At 34.7% G+C, this 22764-nt stretch overlaps 1 protein-coding gene and 1 long non-coding RNA gene across 4 annotated transcripts in view; one reads left to right on the forward strand and one right to left on the reverse strand.

Moving 5' to 3' along the window:
- Window positions 1-22557, forward strand: part of plxdc2b (plexin domain containing 2b) — a 94022-nt gene extending 71465 nt beyond the window's left edge. For all 3 annotated transcript variants that reach the window (XM_089129369.1, XM_089129370.1, XM_039692757.2), the window contains 2 exons: window positions 18307-18467; window positions 20686-22557. In XM_089129369.1, coding sequence (XP_088985495.1) covers window positions 18307-18467; window positions 20686-20805 — 281 coding nt within the window. In that variant the 3' untranslated portion in view covers window positions 20806-22557. The remainder of the gene's footprint in view (window positions 1-18306; window positions 18468-20685) is intronic.
- LOC148998440 (uncharacterized) lies at window positions 1509-5076 on the reverse strand. Its single transcript, XR_016157007.1, has 3 exons — window positions 2716-5076; window positions 2280-2386; window positions 1509-1784 (listed from the first exon to the last, which is right to left on the reverse strand). It is a non-coding gene; the product is annotated as an uncharacterized LOC148998440 (long non-coding RNA).
- Window positions 22558-22764: the final 207 nt, after the last annotated feature.

Here is a 22764-nt window from a genome sequence, read left to right on the forward strand (position 1 = left end):
ACATGGACATACAATTACATTGGACGAGCCATATGCATTTGTTTTTAGTGATTATAGCATACATGCTAATTTTCAACACCTGTCCACGGGAGGCTTTTGAAAATAAAATAAAATACAGTAACAAGGGAGAAAAAATAAATAAATAAAAAATAAAAACAGCAAGTATCAGAATCAGAAAGTATTAGTAATAGACTATGCATGTGAGCACTGTTGTTTAGTGTATATATATATATATATATATATATTCACACAGGCATCAGAGATCAAAATATGCATGCATTGTAAATATGTAAATATATATATATATATGCATTGTAATCCAACTCACATTTTGTTTGACAATTTCTGTTTTTAAAGTTAATTCAACTATTTAACATAAAAATGTTTTTTACAACTAATGACCACACTGTTTTGTGTGGATAAACAAATACAACATAATATTAAAAAGAGAAAGAGAATGACCAAACCATTAGTTATCAAAAATTAAGAAATTAAAATTTTAAAGACCATTTAAACCTTTTTTTAGTAATCCTAATTTTCCACTTTGGTATAGATGGTGATTAAACTGAGACTAACACGAACACTTGTGTTGGTGTTTAGTTAATTAGGAATAATTTTGTACAGTGTTGTAATACTAGATAGAGAAATGAAGACAGACACACATGGACAGAGAGAGAGAGCAGAGGACCTGTAGACACTGTGATCCTCAGCACAGAGGATGAGCAACACTTTCTGCTCTTCTATCCCAAATATACTAATATAAGAGAACCTTTTCTGCCCAGATTTGAAACCTTGATCCCATCATTCTTTGAACTAACTGACACCGAAAAAAATTTTCTTTTTGCTCTTACAAAATGATAGTACAGCTGCACTAGCGGCTAAATATGTGTTAGCTATTGACAACGCTAGAGAAAGCTAATCTCTCGAGTCACCCAATGTATTTATTTATTTATTAAAATGTATTTACAATGCTACATATGGCATGATTTATAACTGTATGTTTATTATTTATATATAATTTGTGGATGCTTTGAATTTAATTATTACCAAACCATCAGTTTTAAAAAATTACAATATTTGATTTGCTTGAGGAAAGAGCATTTGCATCTGTTTTTCATCAAAACGGGGTAAAAAAATACCGTACGATCAGACGGTAACAGTTCAAAAGCACGAGAAGACGCCTCTAATCATTCATAACATTATTTGCCTTATTTACTCAGTAGCATTTCGATGTCAACAAATAATTCAGAATATCATAACTTTCGATTTCAATGAAATTCATTCTCTGTTGTGGCTTATACTTACGGTATATGATCGGTCCACACTTCCCATTTAAGTTTATTGTCAAAAAAAACAAGATATCGAAAATGTGGCTGCCTTATAATTGAAACATAATTTATACTCATATCCTTTTTTGTTTCCTTTGTTACTACAGAGATAGTCAGTGTTTGAAATATTGCTAAATTTAAATACAACCATGTCACTCCTTACCATCTATTGCAAAATAAATAAATAAAATAAATAAAAAAATTCAACAAAATGCAAACCAAACCATGTTGAATGAAATCAAGTAAATGTTTATTCAAAGTCCACATTAGAACATTCATTAATTTAATCTTACCAGTAAGATTGTCCCTGAAAGGAGTAGAAATATAAAAAAACTGCATCTTCAGCTGAGTAGTCTTTGAGCAGGGTCTCTCCTTCAGATCCAGCCATGTGTCTTCCAACATACTCCAGTAGGAATTCACCTGGCTCAATATGTTTTGTGGCGATTACTCCAAAACCTAATAAATTGGGTATAAATAAGTGTAAATTAAGTATGAGAAAAGATTCATAAAGTTGTTAAGGTTGTCTAAACTGTTTTAAATGGTAGCCCTGCTTGGAAAACAAATACGATATCTACATCTAAAAGTGCAAAACTACAAAACTCATATGTATCATGACACTGAATATTGATAATTTCCATTGTTAAACAGGCCCCCGGAGTCTAACTGGCAGTTACATACAAATAATATCAAGATCACTCGCACATCTACACAATGGAGTTTAATTTAGAGACATCAGCAGCTAGCATAAATACAGGCAGGAAAACAGATATAAATCCACCTTTAACTGATTCAATCATGTTTTTTTGTTTCTCTTGTGTTTTTTTTAACAGCCTGTTGTTTTTAGCTACACATTTTAAACCCAACCATTCGACATTATTTAGAGACCAAACTTAGCTTTTAATTAAGTTTTTCAAAGTCATACTGATGGCAGAATTGAATGCCGTAACTTACCTTTCTCTTCACACATTAATTTTTTCTCGAATGTGTCTTTATCTTTCCCCGAAGCAATGAAGTACAAGGCTTCCTTTTCAGGAGAAACTCTTTTGGGTCTCATTTTCCTGTGAAATATAAGAACATTTTATGCAGGATATAGTGCATATGCTAAGTAAAAAAAAAATAATAAAAAAAATAGAAAATACTCTAAAAAAAAACTCCTTAGAATTGTGTAGACAATAACTTATTGAAAAGATGACAATGTGGCTGATAATTTACTACATTTTTACTATACTTTTTATATCAAGTATTTTTATAAAATCATTTTAAAAAGAAACTGAATATCAATAATACCAATCTGCATGCACATTTACATTGTAAGAGGATGCAAAAACATTGTATAATGTTAGCATTTACAAATCATCATAAAATGAAGTTAGAATGTACAACTTACCTTTTACTTCGGAAAGAAAAAAAGTGAGATGAGAAATGGCTCAGTGCGCTTAGGATCTTGGGATCTTGTAGGTAGATAAATCTTTAAACTATAATAGAAAGATAACTCTCCAATGTAGGAAACAATCTCGTTGAAGTCTTCTAAAGTTGTGCTCTTCCAAATGCCAAACATGAAGTGTGAATTAGGAACCTGGAATATAGATATACGTTCTGCTATCTGAGGAGTGATTGGGCCATCGGATAAACCACAGTTAGCCAACATTACTATTGGTTCTGTTATGCAAATGTTTTGTGATTGAAATCAAATAGCTAGATTAACATAAGGGTAGAATCTGTTGGTAAATTAGTTTTAAATCCAGTTGTAAACATCAACTGGATCAGGAAAAAGTACTTTTCATTATTAGTATTATTTTGCATGCATTTTAAATAGAGCACAGAACACAAACCTATATCAATGGCAGATAAAACATGATAAAGTTAATAAAGGAAAAGTTCAAAAATAATATCAAACTATGGGGTGGTGCAGCATTTAAAGAAAGTAGGCGATATACAATTAATTTACTATTTAAAAGATTTTAAAAGACAGAAAAAAGTAATTTACCACAATGTAAAAAAATAAATAAATAAAAAATCTGCTCATTTATAAATCAAATGATGTTATAGGGATGTAGCAGATTACCATGGGCATTCATATTTTTGTTGGTTTAACTAAACCTTTATACCACATCTGAAACGAAAGCTCATATTAATAGTTCCTCTTGTTGAATCTCTCAAAAAATACATGCAGAGTCCTCAGAGTGTTTTAAGTATAGGATGACTTGTTTAAGCATGTGTATTTTTAGGTCTAAGGTAAACTTTCACAGCCTGGCCTTTGAAGCCGTTCTCCATAGAGATGCTAATGTCCTGCAGGTAGTGGGGGTTGCAGCTCAGTCCACTCAGGGACTGAAAACACAGTGAGAAAGCGTCCGATCACAGCCATTGGGATATGTTTCAATCAGCTCTGTAATTTAGCAGAGCTGTTTACAATACAGTCAAATCACACCACATGTATTTTTACACGTTTATATATCAATGTTTATACTTAAACACATTAACATTTTCTAAGACAGCCCTTGTTTTAGCAGGTGGGGAATAAATGAAATATGATGAGTATGTCATAAATCTTGCTTTAGTAAGCAGACACTTGAGAGCTTAATGTTACTTACTCAGACTGTTAGTATTTAACAGATATGTTAGCTCAAATACAAAAACTTATACAATTGATAATACTTGATAATACATATTTGGAATGTCTAAAACATGGATGTGGTAAATGGATCTAGGAACACAACAAAGCTAAAACCATTACTGAAACCATTTTGATTCTGTCAAAAATAATTTCTAACAATTGCACCCCTTACATGTCCAGTCAGTCCCTAATTCAATTTTTTAAGATGTTTTCAAAATATCCACAGTGTATTTTTTAATGTATGTTTGTTTTTATTTGGTGTGGCTCAGATGATGAGTCATAAAATAAATTATGAATGGAAGTGCATGTTTATGTTATTTTTGTGTTGTTGTTTTTTTGTCCCAAAATAAGAAACCGTAAGTGAGTGCTTGTAATAACTTCCAGTTAAAAAATATTCATAATTACCGGTTGCTTACATTGCGCTCCTCACAAAGATTAATAAATTTTTTAGGTTAAAGAGCTAAGGAGGTTAAATCCACAAATATCTTAACTGTTATCCATAAGCCAACTGCAATTAAGACATTTGATCAAGAAGTTTATGACAAAGAGAACGATATCTAGCACAGAGAAACAACCTGTAGGAGCGGGATTTGATCAATGTGAGTGTGAGCGGCACACAAGTGGAACGTTTGCTTGGATTGGGTCGAGCGCAATGCAATCTTTGCTCAAATGCTCTGATTGGGATTAAAGATTTTTAAATAAAATGCCATAGAGAAACAGATACCATATTATTAAGATATCCACAGAACTAACCATTTAAAAAGTAAAATTCCTGTTTTTTACATAATGAACCTAAACACAAGTATTTTACTTTTAAAAATCCTATTTACTTTAACTTTTTTAACGTTTTACATCAACCACCAGTATGTAAACGTTGAATTAACTATAAAGTAAGGTGAAGTAAATGAGTGACAGCCCTTTTCACGTCCCTAAGTTGTGGCCAAAATGTTTTTCCAGCTTTTGCGAAGAGTAGAGCAGACAATATAATAAGTGCCGAAGCAAAAACAGTCGATACACTTGTTACAACTGAACAGGTTATTTACAAATAGTTGATGAATGAATCAGCTTAGATGAATAGCTTATTTACAACAACAATATGATTTTCTGTCTTAATTCTGCCTCTGATTGTTTCACTGCTAGTGAATTGAAGCATTTAATGTAGTCTATTAACACCTGGTCTAGCGAGATAAAAACATGCAGGAAGTTACTAAACTGCAATCATCTGTGATTATCATATGTAAAGGCAAATTTACCTAGCTTGAATGTAAATCGTTAACCACACATTCCAAAAGAATAGTTTTAAGCACTATGTCAATGAAAGGATATTGCTGTTTTTTGTAACTAAAACAACTCAATTCACACTAGTGAATAGCTGCTACTATATGGCTACTTCACATCTGGGTCATTCACCCTTCTCAGTGTTTATTTTGCGATAATAGATGGCTGGATGTAGCCTACATCCCTTACTCACTTTACTAACTAACCAACAAATGTTTTAAATAACAAAAAAAAGTTAGTAAAACTTAATGTTAGTAAAAAAATAAGTGGTTGGTTCATTTTCATTAATTTGGTTAAAAAACAATATTAATAAATGGAAACTTATAAAGTGCTACCCATTTTCAATGAGGTTGTGTTTTTTAAGAGTTACTAAACTTATAAACGGTTGTGTTTTTATGAGCTCATATGAATAAGATAAATACACTTAATTAATGTATTATAATAGCATTGGTTACTTCAGATTACTGAATGCATTAAATTACCGACATTAAAGGAATAGTTCACTTTGAAATTAATTTTTGATATGTTTTATCTTACCTCAAGGGCATCCGAGATGTAGGTGTCTTTGTTTCCACAGTATTTTCAATTTTGACATTTTTTGGTCAAACCGTTCTTGTCTATCAGTCCAACACTATCTCACGACCAATTCGTACGAATTTGACGCATGATTAAAAAGTGTCTAATTCATACTAATTCGTACGACCTCACTCGTACTAATTCCTACGATTTGTCTAAACCCACGTGATGGTTAGGTTTAGGGGCGGGGTCAGGGGTAGGTCATTCGTACGAATTCATACGAATTGGCCAATTCGTAAAATATGTACGATTTAGCAAAATCGTATTAATTCGTACGTGTGAGGTCGTATGAATTGTTACGAATTAGTCACTTTTTAATCATTCGTCGAATTCGTACGACTTGGTCGTGAGATCGGGTTGATCAGTCATACACTGGAGGTGAAGGGGGTCCACCAAAGAGCAGCACAGAGAAGTCCAAACCGCAATGGAAGACGATTTCGGGATATCTAAATATGTTTAGTAAAAGGTAAAACTTCCGAAATCTCTGTGTAAATATTGAGTGACGTCACACGCAAGCGATCACTTCCGGCGTAACATTGAACTGATTCAGTTCGGTTCAGTTGGACATTGAACAACAGATTCAGATCACTGTGATTACAAGAGGTAAAACGATATAAATACTGTTGGTTTTCTCACACAAACCGCTCATTTCGTGTCTTAGGCCATCAATGTGTACTTACATTTACGAGTCATTAAATCATGTTTAATTTGGACTTCTCTGTGCATGCTTTTTGGTGGACCCCCTTAGCCTCCAGTGTATGACTGATAGACAACAACGGTTTGTTGAAAAATGTCAAAATTGAAAATACTGTGGAAACAAAGACACCTACATCTTGAATGCCCTTGAGGTAAGCTAAAACACATCAAAAATTAATTTCAAAGTGAACTATCCCTTTAAGAAAGTACTGGACCATGTGTTGTTTATTTGGAGTTCCATGCATATTTAATCTAGTTCACTGTTTACTCACCAATACATTGGTATAACCCCAATTAATTTACTATTTAAAAGATTTTAAAAGACAGAAAAAAGTAATTTACCACAATGTAAAAAAATAAATAAATAAAAAATCTGCTCATTTATAAATCAAATGATGTTATAGGGATGTAGCAGATTACCATGGGCATTCATATTTTTGTTGGTTTAACTAAACCTTTATACCACATCTGAAACGAAAGCTCATATTAATAGTTCCTCTTGTTGAATCTCTCAAAAAATACATGCAGAGTCCTCAGAGTGTTTTAAGTATAGGATGACTTGTTTAAGCATGTGTATTTTTAGGTCTAAGGTAAACTTTCACAGCCTGGCCTTTGAAGCCGTTCTCCATAGAGATGCTAATGTCCTGCAGGTAGTGGGGGTTGCAGCTCAGTCCACTCAGGGACTGAAAACACAGTGAGAAAGCGTCCGATCACATCCATTGGGATATGTTTCAATCAGCTCTGTAATTTAGCAGAGCTGTTTACAATACAGTCAAATCACACCACATGTATTTTTACACGTTTATATATCAATGTTTATACTTAAACACATTAACATTTTCTAAGACAGCCCTTGTTTTAGCAGGTGGGGAATAAATGAAATATGATGAGTATGTCATAAATCTTGCTTTAGTAAGCAGACACTTGAGAGCTTAATGTTACTTACTCAGACTGTTAGTATTTAACAGATATGTTAGCTCAAATACAAAAACTTATACAATTGATAATACTTGATAATACATATTTGGAATGTCTAAAACATGGATGTGGTAAATGGATCTAGGAACATAAACGAGGATATTGTAGAGATTACCATATTGTTGTTTTACTGTCTACCTCTCAGCAACAAAAACTAGTGATTGAATGTGTATGTATGTAAATATTCACTGATTCAAAAAAATAAACAAGGTCCTATACACTTGGCATTAACTTATATATTTTTTTAGATACAATCATATTGGGACAATGATATACAGATGTAATCAGGATCTGAATGAGTTTGATCTTGTCTACTTTCGGCCATGATGATTGCAAACGAGGATGAAATAAAAGCTGTATTTAAATGGAGCAGTCCAGTTTATTTAAAGTACATTGGTAAAACCACAATGAGCTGAAAAACCATACACTGATAAGAACCGACAAAAAAGGAACAAAACACAGACAGAAACCTAACACTTTCAAGTAGGTTGAAATCCAATCACACATGGTGACATACACGTTTAAAGTGACTATGTGTAAACAGCCATTTGTCTTTTTAATTTCTTGTGATCAGATTGATGAAAATTCATGTTAATAACAGGTGTAAATGTGGCTCGATGTACATAATTTTCTTAGATTTTTAATTAAATTCATTATTGCTGTTGTTTTGTTTTGGTGTAAGACTACCCCAGGTGAAATACACCAATATGAAATTAACAGGAGTAAAAATGTATTGTTAATTGTTAAACGGTAATTGTAACAGGACTTTTAATGACTTACATAAAATGTTGCAGACAAAATAATCTGAAAGTTATATGGTGTTTATTTCTTTGGGACATTTAAAATAAATATATTTTATTAAAACTAATCTGAAGTAAATATTAAGATCTATCACAAAATCTATGTTATAACTAAGTCTTAAATTTACTTTTATATTTGTTTTTTGTTTTTTTCTTTTGTTTTTTGCAGTGTATAAGGTCAAAATTTTCTTGATTGACACTGGGCTAGTCCAATCACATCTTTAATCACCTCCCCCTCTGGGCTAAGAGAGCGTGCAGTGTCAGTAGCCGCGTTTCCACTGCCGGGCTAGGGCTGGGCCAGAGCTAACAGCGAGCCGAGCCGAGCTAGTGGCCTCGGGCCTCAAGCACCGGGCTTGCGTTTCCACTGCCGGGCCAGTAGCCCCACAGCGCTTAACCATAGTGTGCGCGCCGCAACCTCGAGATACAGAGTTAATTTTTAACACCTTTAATAACTGATTGGACCCCATTTGAAACGAAATTAATTTATAGAAATAAAACGCAGCAAGTAGCCTAGGCTACGGAGCAGTTAAAGCCGCATTTCCATCACCCTTCAAACTGAAATTGCCACTTGAAAATAAGCGTCCATTTCACGTCAAAAACTCCTTGTCTGCAAATAATAATAATAATATAATAACCATCATCATTATTGTAACATTTTATTAGGCTGCGTATAGAAGACGCCTTTATCCAAAAAAGATAGAGCACAAATAAACACAATATTTTTGACGCATTATGTGTGTGGAGCACGCACTGATGGCTGCGAGACGCCCATGTGAATACTTGCAGTTTCATTGCATTTCTTTCAGTGGAAACAACTTAAAATACTCTTTCATTTCTGGTCATACAGAAAATAATAATACATTATTCGCAAATACATTTATTTGCGTAAACTCACAATAACAAGAAAACGTTGTGCTTTAACAATTAATCAAGGCGCGCTTCATGATCTCCGTGAACTGAAGAGCGAGACCTGAAACAGCCACCGCATTCGAATTTGTTCGTTTTAAATTGGACATTTAAAGCTTTAGTCTACAGGGGTTATATCCTTTGTAGATTAAAGCTTTAAATGTCCAATTTAAAACGAACAAATTCGAATCGAAAGCCAATATCTTCTGACTATGTAATTATGTAGCTAATTAATTTCTCTCTAAATGTGCATCCGGAGATGGAGATTTTTAGCCGAAAATGATTTAGAAAACAATAGTTTATTAATAAACAATTACTGCCTCGTTATTTTGTATTATTTTATTATCAGACACATTTATTATAGCTTATAAATCACCTTTCTGTAGGCTGTACGGCTCTTCTCATTCAGCACTGCGGGGAAAATATCATTTCCAGGTTCTAATTTGGCCTCAGAAAACCAGAAAAATATATATTTTTTTCATATTAATTTGTCAAATATTTTAAATGTTTAGGGGGCAAAAAAAAAATCAAACAAATATCTGAAAATTCGTCGATATGTAGCCTATAGCCTATATATTTTTGAATAGCATTTGGCATAGGCCTAGAGTTCAAATTAAAATGTTATGCAATTTTAAACGGTTAATCGGTTAAACATGGACACCCCTATGTGCATCTTGCTTCAGATCATAATGTTCCATAACACCGATAAACTCCGCCTTTTACCTTGAGCACGCCTCTAGCCCGAGCTGGCCCCCTCTGGCCCAAGGTATTCGACGGGCCAGAAATCCTGGCCGTTGGCCCTGAGGAAGCCCCGATCAAGCCCCGGAAGTGACAGTGGAAACGCGACTGGCCCTGGCACGCACTAGCACGGCCCGGCCCTGGCCCGGCAGTGGAAACGCGGCTAGTGAGTATCTGTCAAAATAGTCAGAGCGATGGAGAAGAAACACAAGGAATGTGCAGAGAAATGGCGTGAAAAAAAAAAAAAAGAAACCGCCTTCAGTGTCTGATTAGGAGTGAGGGGGATCATGAGAGACATTGAGTGTAGAGAACTGTTTGTTAGAGATATTTGACAATTACGCATTTTATTAGAATTATAATGAGAGTATAAGACCCGTTTGTAAACCATGTTTTTTGTCAAAATAAAAGCTGAATGCCGTTTCCATCAAAATAAAAGATAATGTTTTTATATCTCTTTCAAGTTACAGAAATTAGTTCTAAGCTAATAATGAAAGTTGCTTTTATTTTTCAGTGCATGTGTTTTACAATATATGGCTATAACTGTCTTGTGATTAATATTATAACTATGATTAATTATGTATTATGTAATGTAGACAGACACTATATCCCAACTAAAAGAGTTTTGAGTTTTTCTTTGTTCAATTTGCACACTGAATATGGGTTGGAGCTCTTAAATTTGAACTCTCAAAGTGCACCAGATTGATGAATTTAACATTAAAGGGTTAGTTCACCCAAAAATGAAAATTCTGTCAGTATTTACTCGCCCTCATGTTGTTCCAAACCCCGTGAGACCTTCGTTCATCTTCGGAACACAAATTAAGATATTTAAGATATTAAGATCGCTCCTGCATACAGTCCATAGGCTTCTTGAGGGAATGACTCTTGATGGCATAGAAAAGTCATTAAAGACATCGTTAAAATAGTCCAAGTGACTACAGGGGCTCAATCTTAACTTTATCAAACGACGAGAACACTTTTGTGTGCAAAAAAACAACAAAAATAACAACTTTATTTCAACTATTCGTTTATTTCTCCCTCTGCGCGAGTCAGGTTAGTTTAATAGCGTAAGCTTCTGTTATTATACGTCACACGCATCACACACATGACCAGCGTCGGCCAATAGTGAGCCTTCGTGTGACGTAGCTCTACGCAATCACACTACGTTAACTGACTACAGGCCCATGGAGAAGGAAGTGAATAATTGAAATAAAGTCGTTATTTTTGTTTGTTTTTGTGCACAAAAATATTCTCGTCGTTTGATAAAGTTAAGATTGAGCCCCTGTAGTCACTTGGACTATTTTAACGATGTCTTTAATGACTTTTCGGGGACAGCAAGTGTCATTCCCTCAAGAAGCCTACGGACTGTATGCAGGAGTGATCTTAATATCTTAAATATCTTAATTTGTGTTCCGAAGATGAACGAAGGTCTTACGGGGTTGGAACAACATGAGGGTGAGTAAATACTGACAGAATTTTCATTTTTGGGTGAGCTAACCCTTTTTAAAGCATGCCCCCGAACCCCCCTAGAGGGACAGAGGTGCGCTGACCAATACTATATTTCATTTATTCGGTTTGGTCATTTACAGATCATTCAATCAATCAATCAAAACATTCGAAACATAAACAGGGATTAAAGTTCTCCGTCGCTTCGACGGATTTCCTTTAATTGCAGCGGGTCTATGACGGATATCCGTCAATTGCAGGGTTCCCGTCTGTCCTTATGTCTTAAATTAACTTTTCATAATTTTAAGGCCGTAAATAGGCTTTCATTTCGCAAACAGTGTGATAAATGTCTTAATTTTAGTTTGAATAGGTCTTAAATTAAGGAAAGATGATGCGTATTCACCCTGCTGAGGGGGGATGTGATAAAGCCTGGAGTGGAGCGAAAGCACGTTACTCTCTCCACTCTAAGCATTCTGTAATCACTTTGCTCATGGTCCACTCCGGTTTTTCAATTCCCGCTCACGGAAAAACTGCTCCCTGGACCCTGTTCACTCAATCTTGTCAGGCGAGGCCACAGCTCGTTTGCTGCGGTCCCATGATAGAAAACAGAACGTGGGTCAATATTGGTCGTTTCTCAATACCAAGTACACAAACTTTGGACTTGCGTCCTTGGTAGTTCGGACTTGCCAAGTTCGACTCGGGAGAACAAACTCCCGAGGACGAGAGGACGCTGCTAACAGCGCGTTCTTGATCGCGTCACTCAGCACGCGGCTACTCCGGTTATCAACTCGGCCTTTTTTCATCAACACCACTGTGCCTCTTTTCATTTATAAATGAACATAATTATTATCAAAAACATATAAATGGCCACACAAATGTGGTTCAGGCAACGCACATTGATTATAATATATTTATAACAACACGAAATATAGCTAAAACACAAACCTGCTTCTTTTTGTTTTCATTTTAAAAATATATAACATTATTTATCATTAAAACTGACATTTAACAAACAGACAGGGTTGTGTCGTTTTATTGTATTATGCGTACACATACAGTGAAGAGAATGAATAGTAATATAATATTTTATATATTTTAGAATATATAAAATTACACAACCATGTCTCTTTTTTTGTTAAATGTCAGTTTTAATGCTAATATCACGTTCAAAAGTATAAGTACCCTAATAGGTAGGCTATAATAAGCTATACAATGAGAAATAAAGCAAACAATTCAGTTAAACATAAGTAGGCTCTCTAATAGGCTACAAAGTTAAAGTTAAATAGCCTACATAATAAAGTTATAAAACTTCACTTTGCCCTCAGCCAAAACAATTTGCCATGGCACAAACTATATATTAATATAGTTTAGCATTGTTTGGTCTCATAAGATAAAATAAAAACATGCACTGAAAACTTATGTATATGGTTGATTATTTGTCAAGATAAGTAATTGTTTTTCATAGATTAAAATAGCTTTTAAATTACGCAAACTGGCAATATTATATTGGTTTTAAACATCTCCCCTTAAAACGCTATCGGTCTCGACTATTTAAATAAAGTTACAGGAATTTGACTTGGCCTGAAAAAAATTTCAGTCAGAAGAATTTTTTTCACTTTAATCCCTGCATAAATACTATAGATGACCAGGTGCAGGCAGAAGCTAAAGCTTATTATGCCTGCCCTTAACTTTAGAATGAAATGTAACTTATTAATGACAACATCTGTTCATAAAAATAACATTAACACTTTCGTGAACCATTGTCCACACCAGAAGCAAGCCTGTCTAATTCATTTTTATTCTTTTATAGTTTTCCAATGTTATTCTCTTGTAATATTTTTTAAACTGAAAAATAGATGTGGCTTGTTTTAACTCATTACAACAGCTATTCCACAATTTAACTCCTTTATTTGATAAACAGTGTTCTCTTAATGTAGAATGTACTTGTGGTTGGTTAAATATACATAATCCTCTAAGATCATATTTACTTTCTCGTTGGGAAAATAATAATTGCAAACATTTAGGAGTTTTATTATATTTGACTTGATAAATAAATTTTAACGTGTACAAATCGACAAAATCATAAAACTTCAAAATTTTTGATTGATGAAACAGTAAATTACTTGGTGCATTGTATGGGGCATAATTAATTTATCTAATAACCTTCTTTTGTAATAAAAAGATTGGATTAGTTCTAGTTTTGTATGTATTTCCCCAAATTTCAATACCATACATTAAGTATGGTGTAACAAGTGAAGTATAAAGTAAATGTAATGCATTTTTACTCAAGATATACTGCAACTTGTACAAAATTGCAATCATTTTAGATACTTTCTTCTGAAAATTAAAAATATGCGGTTTCCATGTCATTTTACAATCAATAATTACTCCAAGAAATTTTATATGATTTACTCTTTCTAAAATATTTTTATTAATAGTAATCCTGATCTCATTATTTAACTCTTTATTACTAAATACCATGAATTTCGTTTTATTTAAATTTAGTGACAATTTATTTAAATCAAACCAATTCTTTAGTTTATACAATTTTTCTCTACCACCAACACAAGCTCTGTAAGATTTGGGTCAGAACAATAAATTGTTGTATCATCCGCGAAAAGAATAAAATTTAAAACATCCGACACTTTGCATATATCGTTTATATATAACAAAAATAACTTAGGGCCCAAAACAGAGCCTTGCGGAACGCCACAATTAATGTGGCGTTAATATACAGTTAATATATAAACATCTTGTGAGAAAGACTGGTATTGCCAATGCAATTGGAGAATTGTATTTTAAACTTAGTAGTTATTTCATCTCACTCATTAGATGGGGTTGGTGGTTTTAATAGGAGTTGTTGGTATACATATTCAAGGGCGTACACAGTTCAGTTGTGTGTATGTTCATATGTAGTGGGCCAGTCTGGGCCAAAATGCCCAGGCCGATTTTTTTTGTCCCAGTCCAGCCCTGGGCGGACTGATAATACTGGAGCACCAACTAGCGTTCATGACTTTTTTTTACAGTCTATGCCTCAGCTAATAAAAAAAAAAAAGCAGTGAACATGAACGAAGACGCTGACGAGACCCCTTCGGTTGGTCCTGTGGATGGGAAATTTAGTTATAAGAACGAACCGATGGAAGCGTCATTAAGAGCATGGTTGTTGTGTGCAAGCTATGCAACAAGGAATTCGCATATCACATCGACCCTCAAGTTTCACCTCAACGCAAAACATATACAATTGCACTGGTCTGTTGGATTTGGTTGAACAAAAATAAACAATATTTTGTTGCTTAAGCTTATGTATTCAGTCATTATTAAATGATATACTAAAAATCCATGTGAGAAAAAATCTTCTCACTGTTCTCAGTTCAAATATTTATGCAATTAAAATGCGCTTAATTTCGATTTATTAATTACAAAGCCTCTAATTAATTAGATTTTTTTTTAATCGAGTCCCGGCCCTAAAAATAATATATATAATTTACTCACACATTCTAAGTGATCTTATGAACCACTGACAACTCCTAAATAACTGGTTTGTAAATAATGCTATACTTCATTTAGATGTAAATTGATCATTAATAAAGTATGAAAATACAATTATTAAACACATTATAGATATGCTATTAAAACAAGAAAAAAAAAACATTTATAGCTGTATTTACATATATACTGCTTATTAATGTATTTTAATGCTTAATAAATGGTGAATTATCAGTTCACTAATGCTTAACTAATGATTAATACCATGCAGTTATTATAAAGTTACTGAAAGTTCCTATAAGCAGCCAGTTCACCAGCAGCTCTACAGTCTCAGAGCCTCTGGGACAGCAAGGCATTCAGACAATAGAGAAGTGTGAACGACGTGTGTTAATGGGCCATTGCAGTTCTTGCTCCAGCCTACAGGAGCGCTGCTGAGTATGGGCTTAAACACACACACACTCGCAAGTCCCCACTTGGTCAAAAATGTAAAAAATTCACCAGAGCGTTTTTTAGTTGATTTTAACATGTTTTAAGGCATAACTAACAGGGGACTTGAAAAATGTCCCCACTTCCCTCGGCGGTCCCCTGTTGGTGAGTGTGTAACGACACCAAAGTCCCCTCTTAGATAGGTAGACAAGTACACACACACACACACACACACACACACACACTCTTTCACTCCTTTTCGTCTCTCCCCTTCTGTATTCCCAGAATTCTGTTAGTATGATCCAGGTCATGTGTTTTTAATTTGGAGCAGGCTCAATATTTCTCTACCAGTCGGAAACGGCAGTCAGGGCTTCAACATTTCATCAGTAAAGATGAAAACAGCACATTCTGCCAATGAAAACATGTTGCCAGAAGAAAGCATTATCTAACCTAATGCAGAATAATATGAATGTTGTAATTCCTGATTTAAACTAGTTTATATATATATATATATATATATATATAATACTGTGCAAAACTCTTAAAAAAAGTTAGTTGCTTAAAAATGTAATTTATATCTTTTGCTGTTGTGTGTCTGTGGGAAATATCAGTTTACATTTCCAAACATTCCTTTTGCCATCAATTGTAATAATCCAGTGAGTTTTGTATGCACAAGATGTCTGACAACAGCCAGTGTGTTCAGTGTACAATGTCCAATCCTTCATGATATCATGACTTCTCCTCCAGCCTACCAGGTTTTCTATAATCTACTTTCTTTTATAATAGCCAGTCGCTGCACTGTTTACAATATCTTCTGGTACTATGATCAGTTGTAAATGTATAGAATTAAAATAACATGCACCTTCATGCTAAAATATATAATATGATTATATAATAAAATCTTCATACTTGAAATCCCATGGTTAGGCTTGTCAGTCAAGAACAGCACGTCTCTTGGTAATTAACCTTAAGAAGAGACCTCTTGAAATTGTCCTTTTGTGACTGGAGGGGTGCTAATTTTACCATCTCTTTACACTGTAATGAAGGTGAATCTGTAAAAAATTTTTAGGAGGAGATTTGGACCTTGGGGTCTGTGCTATTTAGTAAAGCCAAGGCTTCGCAAAAATCACATTTGATTTTGAAACTGATTTCAACAAAATGTCTCCATTAGTACTGCCGGCACTAAAGGAAAATGTCGACATCAGTTTCAGTTTCAATGAAGTCTTAAATGGTATTTGAAGGCATCAGGTAAAGAGTAATGACTAATCAGCACACTGACTGGTCACAGTTTTCTGTATGTTGTTTCAGTATGACAGTCATGAAGCCAGGCTGTCTTTGACTGCCAAGTTTTGCAGTTATTGAAAATAAACGAGTTCCATATGCTTAAGTGGGCTTTTTTTTTCATGTGCACTTTTGGTTGTAATGGCAATAACAACAGAAGCCCTGCTTCATTATTAGTTTTTTGCTTCTTCCCTGCAATGTCTGTCAATCATTTTTGCACCCTTTGACTTAAAGAACCGTATAATACACTTACTTTATATTTGGCTTTTCATTAAAGAAAAAATAATGATTTTTACTTTTAAAGCCAGTCATTTATCAGAAATATCTGGACCTCAGAAAATGAGTTCACGTATAGACAAAAGAGATATAGAGTCAACAAAATACATGAGTCAAAGCATTACATATAAACTGCAATATTAAAATGAAATATAATGTAGAATAAAGTTATTTACAGAAAAGAAGAGCAATGACACCCTGTCAAGATAAAGCATGTGCAGATGTTTTCACTAATTATGGAGCCACAGATATATAAAATGAAAGATAAAGTGGAGTTATAGAAGATATTAAAAAAAATGTCCAAAAAAAGAATGTCATTAGTATCCGAAATGGACAAAAACAGTTGAAACATTATTCAAAACATCTTACTTTGTAGGTTTCTAATGTAGCCAGGTTAATTTACTTGAAATAAATTAATTGAAAATTAAATTAATATTGAATATATCTGTCTTGAATAAAATAAGTTAATTTAGATGTCACTACATAATGATAATGCATTTTTAGACATACAGTTTGTATGATTTACATTTAGAAAAAGCAGATCCAAATGGCATATGTACATTTATAATCGACACAGTACGAAAAAAGAATGAGGTTTTCTTACTCATGGTAGTCTCAAAGCTGCCACAGAGTCTGCTCAGCAGGTTTTTATAGGAGCCTGGCTGCAGTGCAAAAACACAAGAAGTGTAGACCACAGTTAATCTTTCTGGGGCCGGTTGGAATTGTCCGAAATACAAAATTAAGATTTACAGCTTTGTCTCTCTTCCATCATTAATCTTTTATCTGCCTGAAAGATACACAAGCCACAGAATCCCAAAGACGTAAACAGTATAAATTTGTTGTGGAGACAGTGCTCTCTTCTGTTCAAAAGACGAACTACAAGATTCAACCTTCAACTGGTTTCTTCAAGTAGGTACAGCTGCAGACAGGAGATCTCCAAAATGTGGCATGAACTCCAAAAGTGGGCAGAACCTCCTAAAGGGGAGGGAGTTACGGACTGTAACGGACGTGATCTCAGTGATCTCATTTCGTATGATCTTATTGACTAATATGTCCTGGACTGCCATTTTCTTTAGCACGCCATCCACCCTGCTGTCAATTTCATTGGTTAAGGTTAAGGTTTAGGGTAGGTTTAGTGGTTAGGATTTGTTATAGCATTAGGAAATCAGCACTGTGATTGACACCACCAATGAAATCTTCAGAATCAGCTGTGCGGCAGAGATTGCACTGAACTGGTGTAAAAAATCACACATGCATGTCATGTGTCTGTCTGTCAATAGGAGGAAGCTCCACCTTCATTTGGAGATCTCCTGCCTTAGCTATACCCTTTTCGGTTTATGAGGCAAGGATGAGATTGAGTGAAAAAAAGAGCCTCCACTCTTGATTCATCCTCATTGAAAATATTACAAGCAGTGCAGTTACAGTATGAGTGAATGCATCAGTGTTAAGAAGTTTAAATACAGTATAATGTGTGTTTCAGCTGCTGCGGCAAAAAGCACAGCAGAGAACAGCACTCACCCCCTGCACATGGGGCTGATTCTTGGGATGATCCTGCTTCTGCTCGTGATGGTGGCCATCGTCCTGGTGACCGTCTACGTCTACCACCACCCGAGCTCAGCTGCGGGACTCTTCTTCATTGAGGTGAGAGTGTGTAGGTTTAAAAAATAGTTCACGACATTTAAAATGGTCTAGCTTCTTTTTGTCCATGGAACAAAAAAGGAGAATTTGTGAAGTGTGCTGGTCTTTATTTTCCATGCACTTACAAATGACAATGAATGGGTACAGAAGCTTTCAGAAAAGGTTGCAAAAAACAGCACCATAAAAGAAGTCAAGTTGGATTTGTGAACAAATAATTCTGTGTGATCCATTTCATCGTATATTTCTGTGAAACCCTGCTGAAAAATTCAGCATAAACCAGCATGACCTAATTTTCCGATTAGCCATGTTTTATATTTTTGGGCCACTGTTATGCACCTTTGAAAAGTACAGAATCTCCGGATCAAAACACAAGAGAACAAAAAGCAGAAACAAGTGATTGAAGATTCCTTATGTAAATGTAAAACAATACGATCATCAAACTTTAAACAGCATATTAATAAAAACTGCTTTGTATGTAAATGGCATTATATGACCCCTTTAAAGGTGCAGTGTATAGATTTTAGTGGCATCTAGCGGTTCAGGATATCCAGATCCACCAAAGGAGGGAGAGCATTTTCACATTTAGCTCCGAAGCTCTGGAATAGCCTTCCTGATATTGTTCATTGCTCAGATTCGCTCTCCCAGTTTAAAGCTATAAAGACGCATTTATTTTGCTAGGCTTTCATATAAATTTTTTATCGTACAGTTACTGTAAATTTGGCATCTAGTTCATAAACGCCAGAGGAGAACTGCCCCCCGACTGAGCCTGGGTTCTCCCAAGGTTTTTTTTTTTTCTCCATTGGGTCATCTGGTGGAGTTTTAGGACACCATCGGGTCACTTGATGGATTTTTTTTCGGTTCCTTGCCACTGTTGCCTTGCTCAGTTGGGGATATTCAAATTAAATGACCCATCATTGATCAGCTCTACCAAAAAACTACCTACCTTGCCTTTAAAGTGCAAACATAATATAGCCTAAATAGTAAACTATAAGTATGATGTTATGTGTATTTAAATAAAACTTACAAGTAGGCGAATATCCTTGCAATATAATTCGGTAACCCTTTATTATATACTTTAACTTTACTTAAGCATACTTGATAAAATGATCTTGAAGAGCAGGATTTAGAGCTGGTATAGTGCTGGTCTTGCTGGTGGGCCAAAATAGTAATGCTGTTAAGTCAAACTTTTTTTCTGTTGGTGACCAGAAATGCTTTATTTTTAAGCAGGCAAGAAAATATTATGGTGTTTTTGCATTCTTGAAAGCTTCAGTCCTCATTAATTGTTGTTAAAATTAATTGTTTGCTCTGTTATTAATGCAAGAAAGTCTGGAATGGTCTGGAATGACATGATGGAGAGTAAATGACAATATTGCCATTTTGTGTGAACTATTATTTATTAAAAGCAAAAAAGGGATGCAGAGATTCAATAACTGCAAACTGTTAAGGGAATAGTTCACTTAAAAATGAAAATTCTGTCATCATTTACTCACCCTCAAGCTGTTTCAAACCTGTATGAGTTTCTTTCTTCTGCTGAAAACAAAAGATGAGATTTTGAAAAATGTCAGTAACCAAACAGTTGATGGACCCCATCAACATTCATACTGTGACACAATTGATGGTGATACAATTTTAATTTTAAAGGCATACTCCACTTTTTTTTTGGAAATAGTCTCATTTTACAACTCCCCCAGAGTTAAACTGTCGAGTTTTACCGTTTTTGAATCCATTCAGCCGATCTCCAGTTCTGGCGGTACCACTTTTAGCATAACTTAGCATACATCATTGAAGTGCACAAGACCATTAGCATTTCTCAAAAAAAAAAAAAGACCTAAGTGTTTCGATATTTTTCCTATATTAAAACGTAACTCTTCTGTAGTTACATCGTGCACTAAGACAGACGGAAAATGTAAAGTTGCGATTTTCTTGGCTGATATGGCTAGGAACTATACTCTCATTCCTGCGTAATAATCAGGAAACTTCACTGTCGTACCCTGAGTGCAGCAGGTGTAATGATATGACGCATCGCCTGAAATAGTCCCCTGCTCGGTAACTTCCAACGTGATGGAAGGTAGCCTATTTTCAGGCAGCACCTGCTGCACTCGGGGAATTGTAAAATGAGCCTATTCCGAAAAAAGTGGAGTATCCCTTTCAGTGAAGACTATTCTTAATTCAGGAATGTTTGTTGGCAAAATGTATCATTATCAAATTCATACATTTACAGAGACGTCCCAGCCGATGGTCAGCGATGAAATTTCGCAGAGGTTCTGGTCATCCAGCATACGCAGAGGTAGAGCCTATGGGTCAAGAAAAAGAAGGCTTTATTGAATCAGAGCAGTGCTGAGATTTGACCTTTGACTTCTTAAGTCACACACAGCCCAGCAACCTTCTTGGTGTCTTGCTACAAATCCACACATCTCAAATCATTCCACCAACCCCTGTAAACACTGACGAAACTGAAAACAGTGAGGGTGTGGCGTTTGAATGAAAGAGGCATCCATAAAACGAATGCTTGGATCCAGCTTTTAACACTCCAAAAAAACATCTACATTCAGAGGAAACGTTCAGCCGCTTCTGCTCGGCTCCTGTCATGACGTGGGGAGCAGCTCTGGAAACCTTGATTGTACTGGATGAGGCTTTGACTTTTCACCCCCAAAATCCCCATTGAACTGAAGGCGAATTCTCTGATTTGATGTGCCTCTCAGAGATTTTTCTTGTCTTGACAGTTTCTGAACTGCATATTCATTATATAGACCTTTATGTTTTAAAATGGGTTTTTATGTTTGTTTTTCAGATTATTTTTGCCATATTCGCTTATGATTTTATCTCTTTGATTCGAACTGATGTTTTGGAGTATGTTGGATGACTTTCCACAGTTATAGATACTGTGTCTCTTCCTCTTGTTTGTATACAATTGGAAAATGTTCTGTGAACAAATGTGCCAACAGTATTGATTAAAATTTTTCATCCATATTCCAACCATTTAGGCCATTTTGCACATATCCACTTAATGCACATATATCGCTTTTTTCAAGTTTAATTTTCCCTCAACTTATGTTACTAATGCATATTTACAAGACAGGCGCTTGTGAGATTGCGTGTGTGCATCTTTGTTTGGATTTTTCTGTTGTTGTTTTTGTCGTTATATTGCGGTACACGATCCCTTTTACACTGACAGTCCTTCCATTGAGTTGTTATATCATTTTCAATAAAGAGCTCTCCCTCTGCTGTCAAGGTCATCTCAGTCAAAGATTAGTAGCAGTGGAATTGGTTGACTGATTTAGTTATGGCACATTTTATTACCTTTAAAAATGTATCCTAAAGACATTTTGAATATTGTGACCAAAGAACTGTCATCATTACACACAAACAGAATATATGGAATGAAAACAATTTAAAAAAAAAGGCCTACTTGTTGAGATGGACAGTAGTTGATATTTTTTGTCTTCTGTTTCATTATTTCAGCAAACCTATGCATTGGGGCAGTTCCTGAAAGTGTATTTTCTTTTTCAATGTCTTTTAGGCATTTTTAATAATGCATGCAAGGGATATTTTTCCTCCTCTTGTATTATCATCATAACAGGGTGGCTCACCAAAAATCAAGGTCTAAATTCTATTTTTATCAACTTTCTTCACTGGAAGACCTGATTATTTTCAGCAGATGTATGTTGTGTGTGTGTGTGTGTGTGTGTGTGTGTGTGTGTGTGTGTGTGTGTGTGTGTGTGTGTGTGTGTGTGTGTGTGTGTGTGTGTGTGTGTGTGTGTGTGTGTAAACACTAAATCTGAATGTATATGAGTGCACATTAATATGGGGTCTGAAGTGGATGTTTATTTTGTGAAATAATCTCAAAGAAAATGTTTGTTGAAGGAGATCAATGTCCTGTTCAGCAGTGATGTCTGCTATCAGAATTCGAGGAAACAAACATAATTATTAGCGACCTGCATTTTTGATAATCATAATCGTCATGTTGTGCCACACATTGAGAGACAGTGAAATGCACAATGCTGTAATCTGTGTAATCTTGTGTTACTACTGTCAATTTGATTACATAATAAAATTTGCTTAAATAATAAATTAATGATTCTGTTTAACTCTTTTCCCAGCAGCATTTGTTTTTAAGTTTGCCAGTTTTTTTTTTTTTTTTTTTTTTTTTTTTTGTTGAAAAGGAAGCATATGCAGCCACTGTCTTCTTCCACAACCAGGCAGGCACTGCACAATATTTTGTATTTCTCAGTAGATCGATCCGGTTTGTCATCAACGAGGTAGACATCTATGTTTTTTAGCTATGAGTGTTATGCGTGAA

This window comes from Pimephales promelas, chromosome 1, assembly GCF_988280905.1.
Source record: "Pimephales promelas chromosome 1, fPimPro1.hap1.1, whole genome shotgun sequence".
Classification (NCBI taxonomy): Eukaryota; Metazoa; Chordata; class Actinopteri; order Cypriniformes; family Leuciscidae; genus Pimephales; species Pimephales promelas.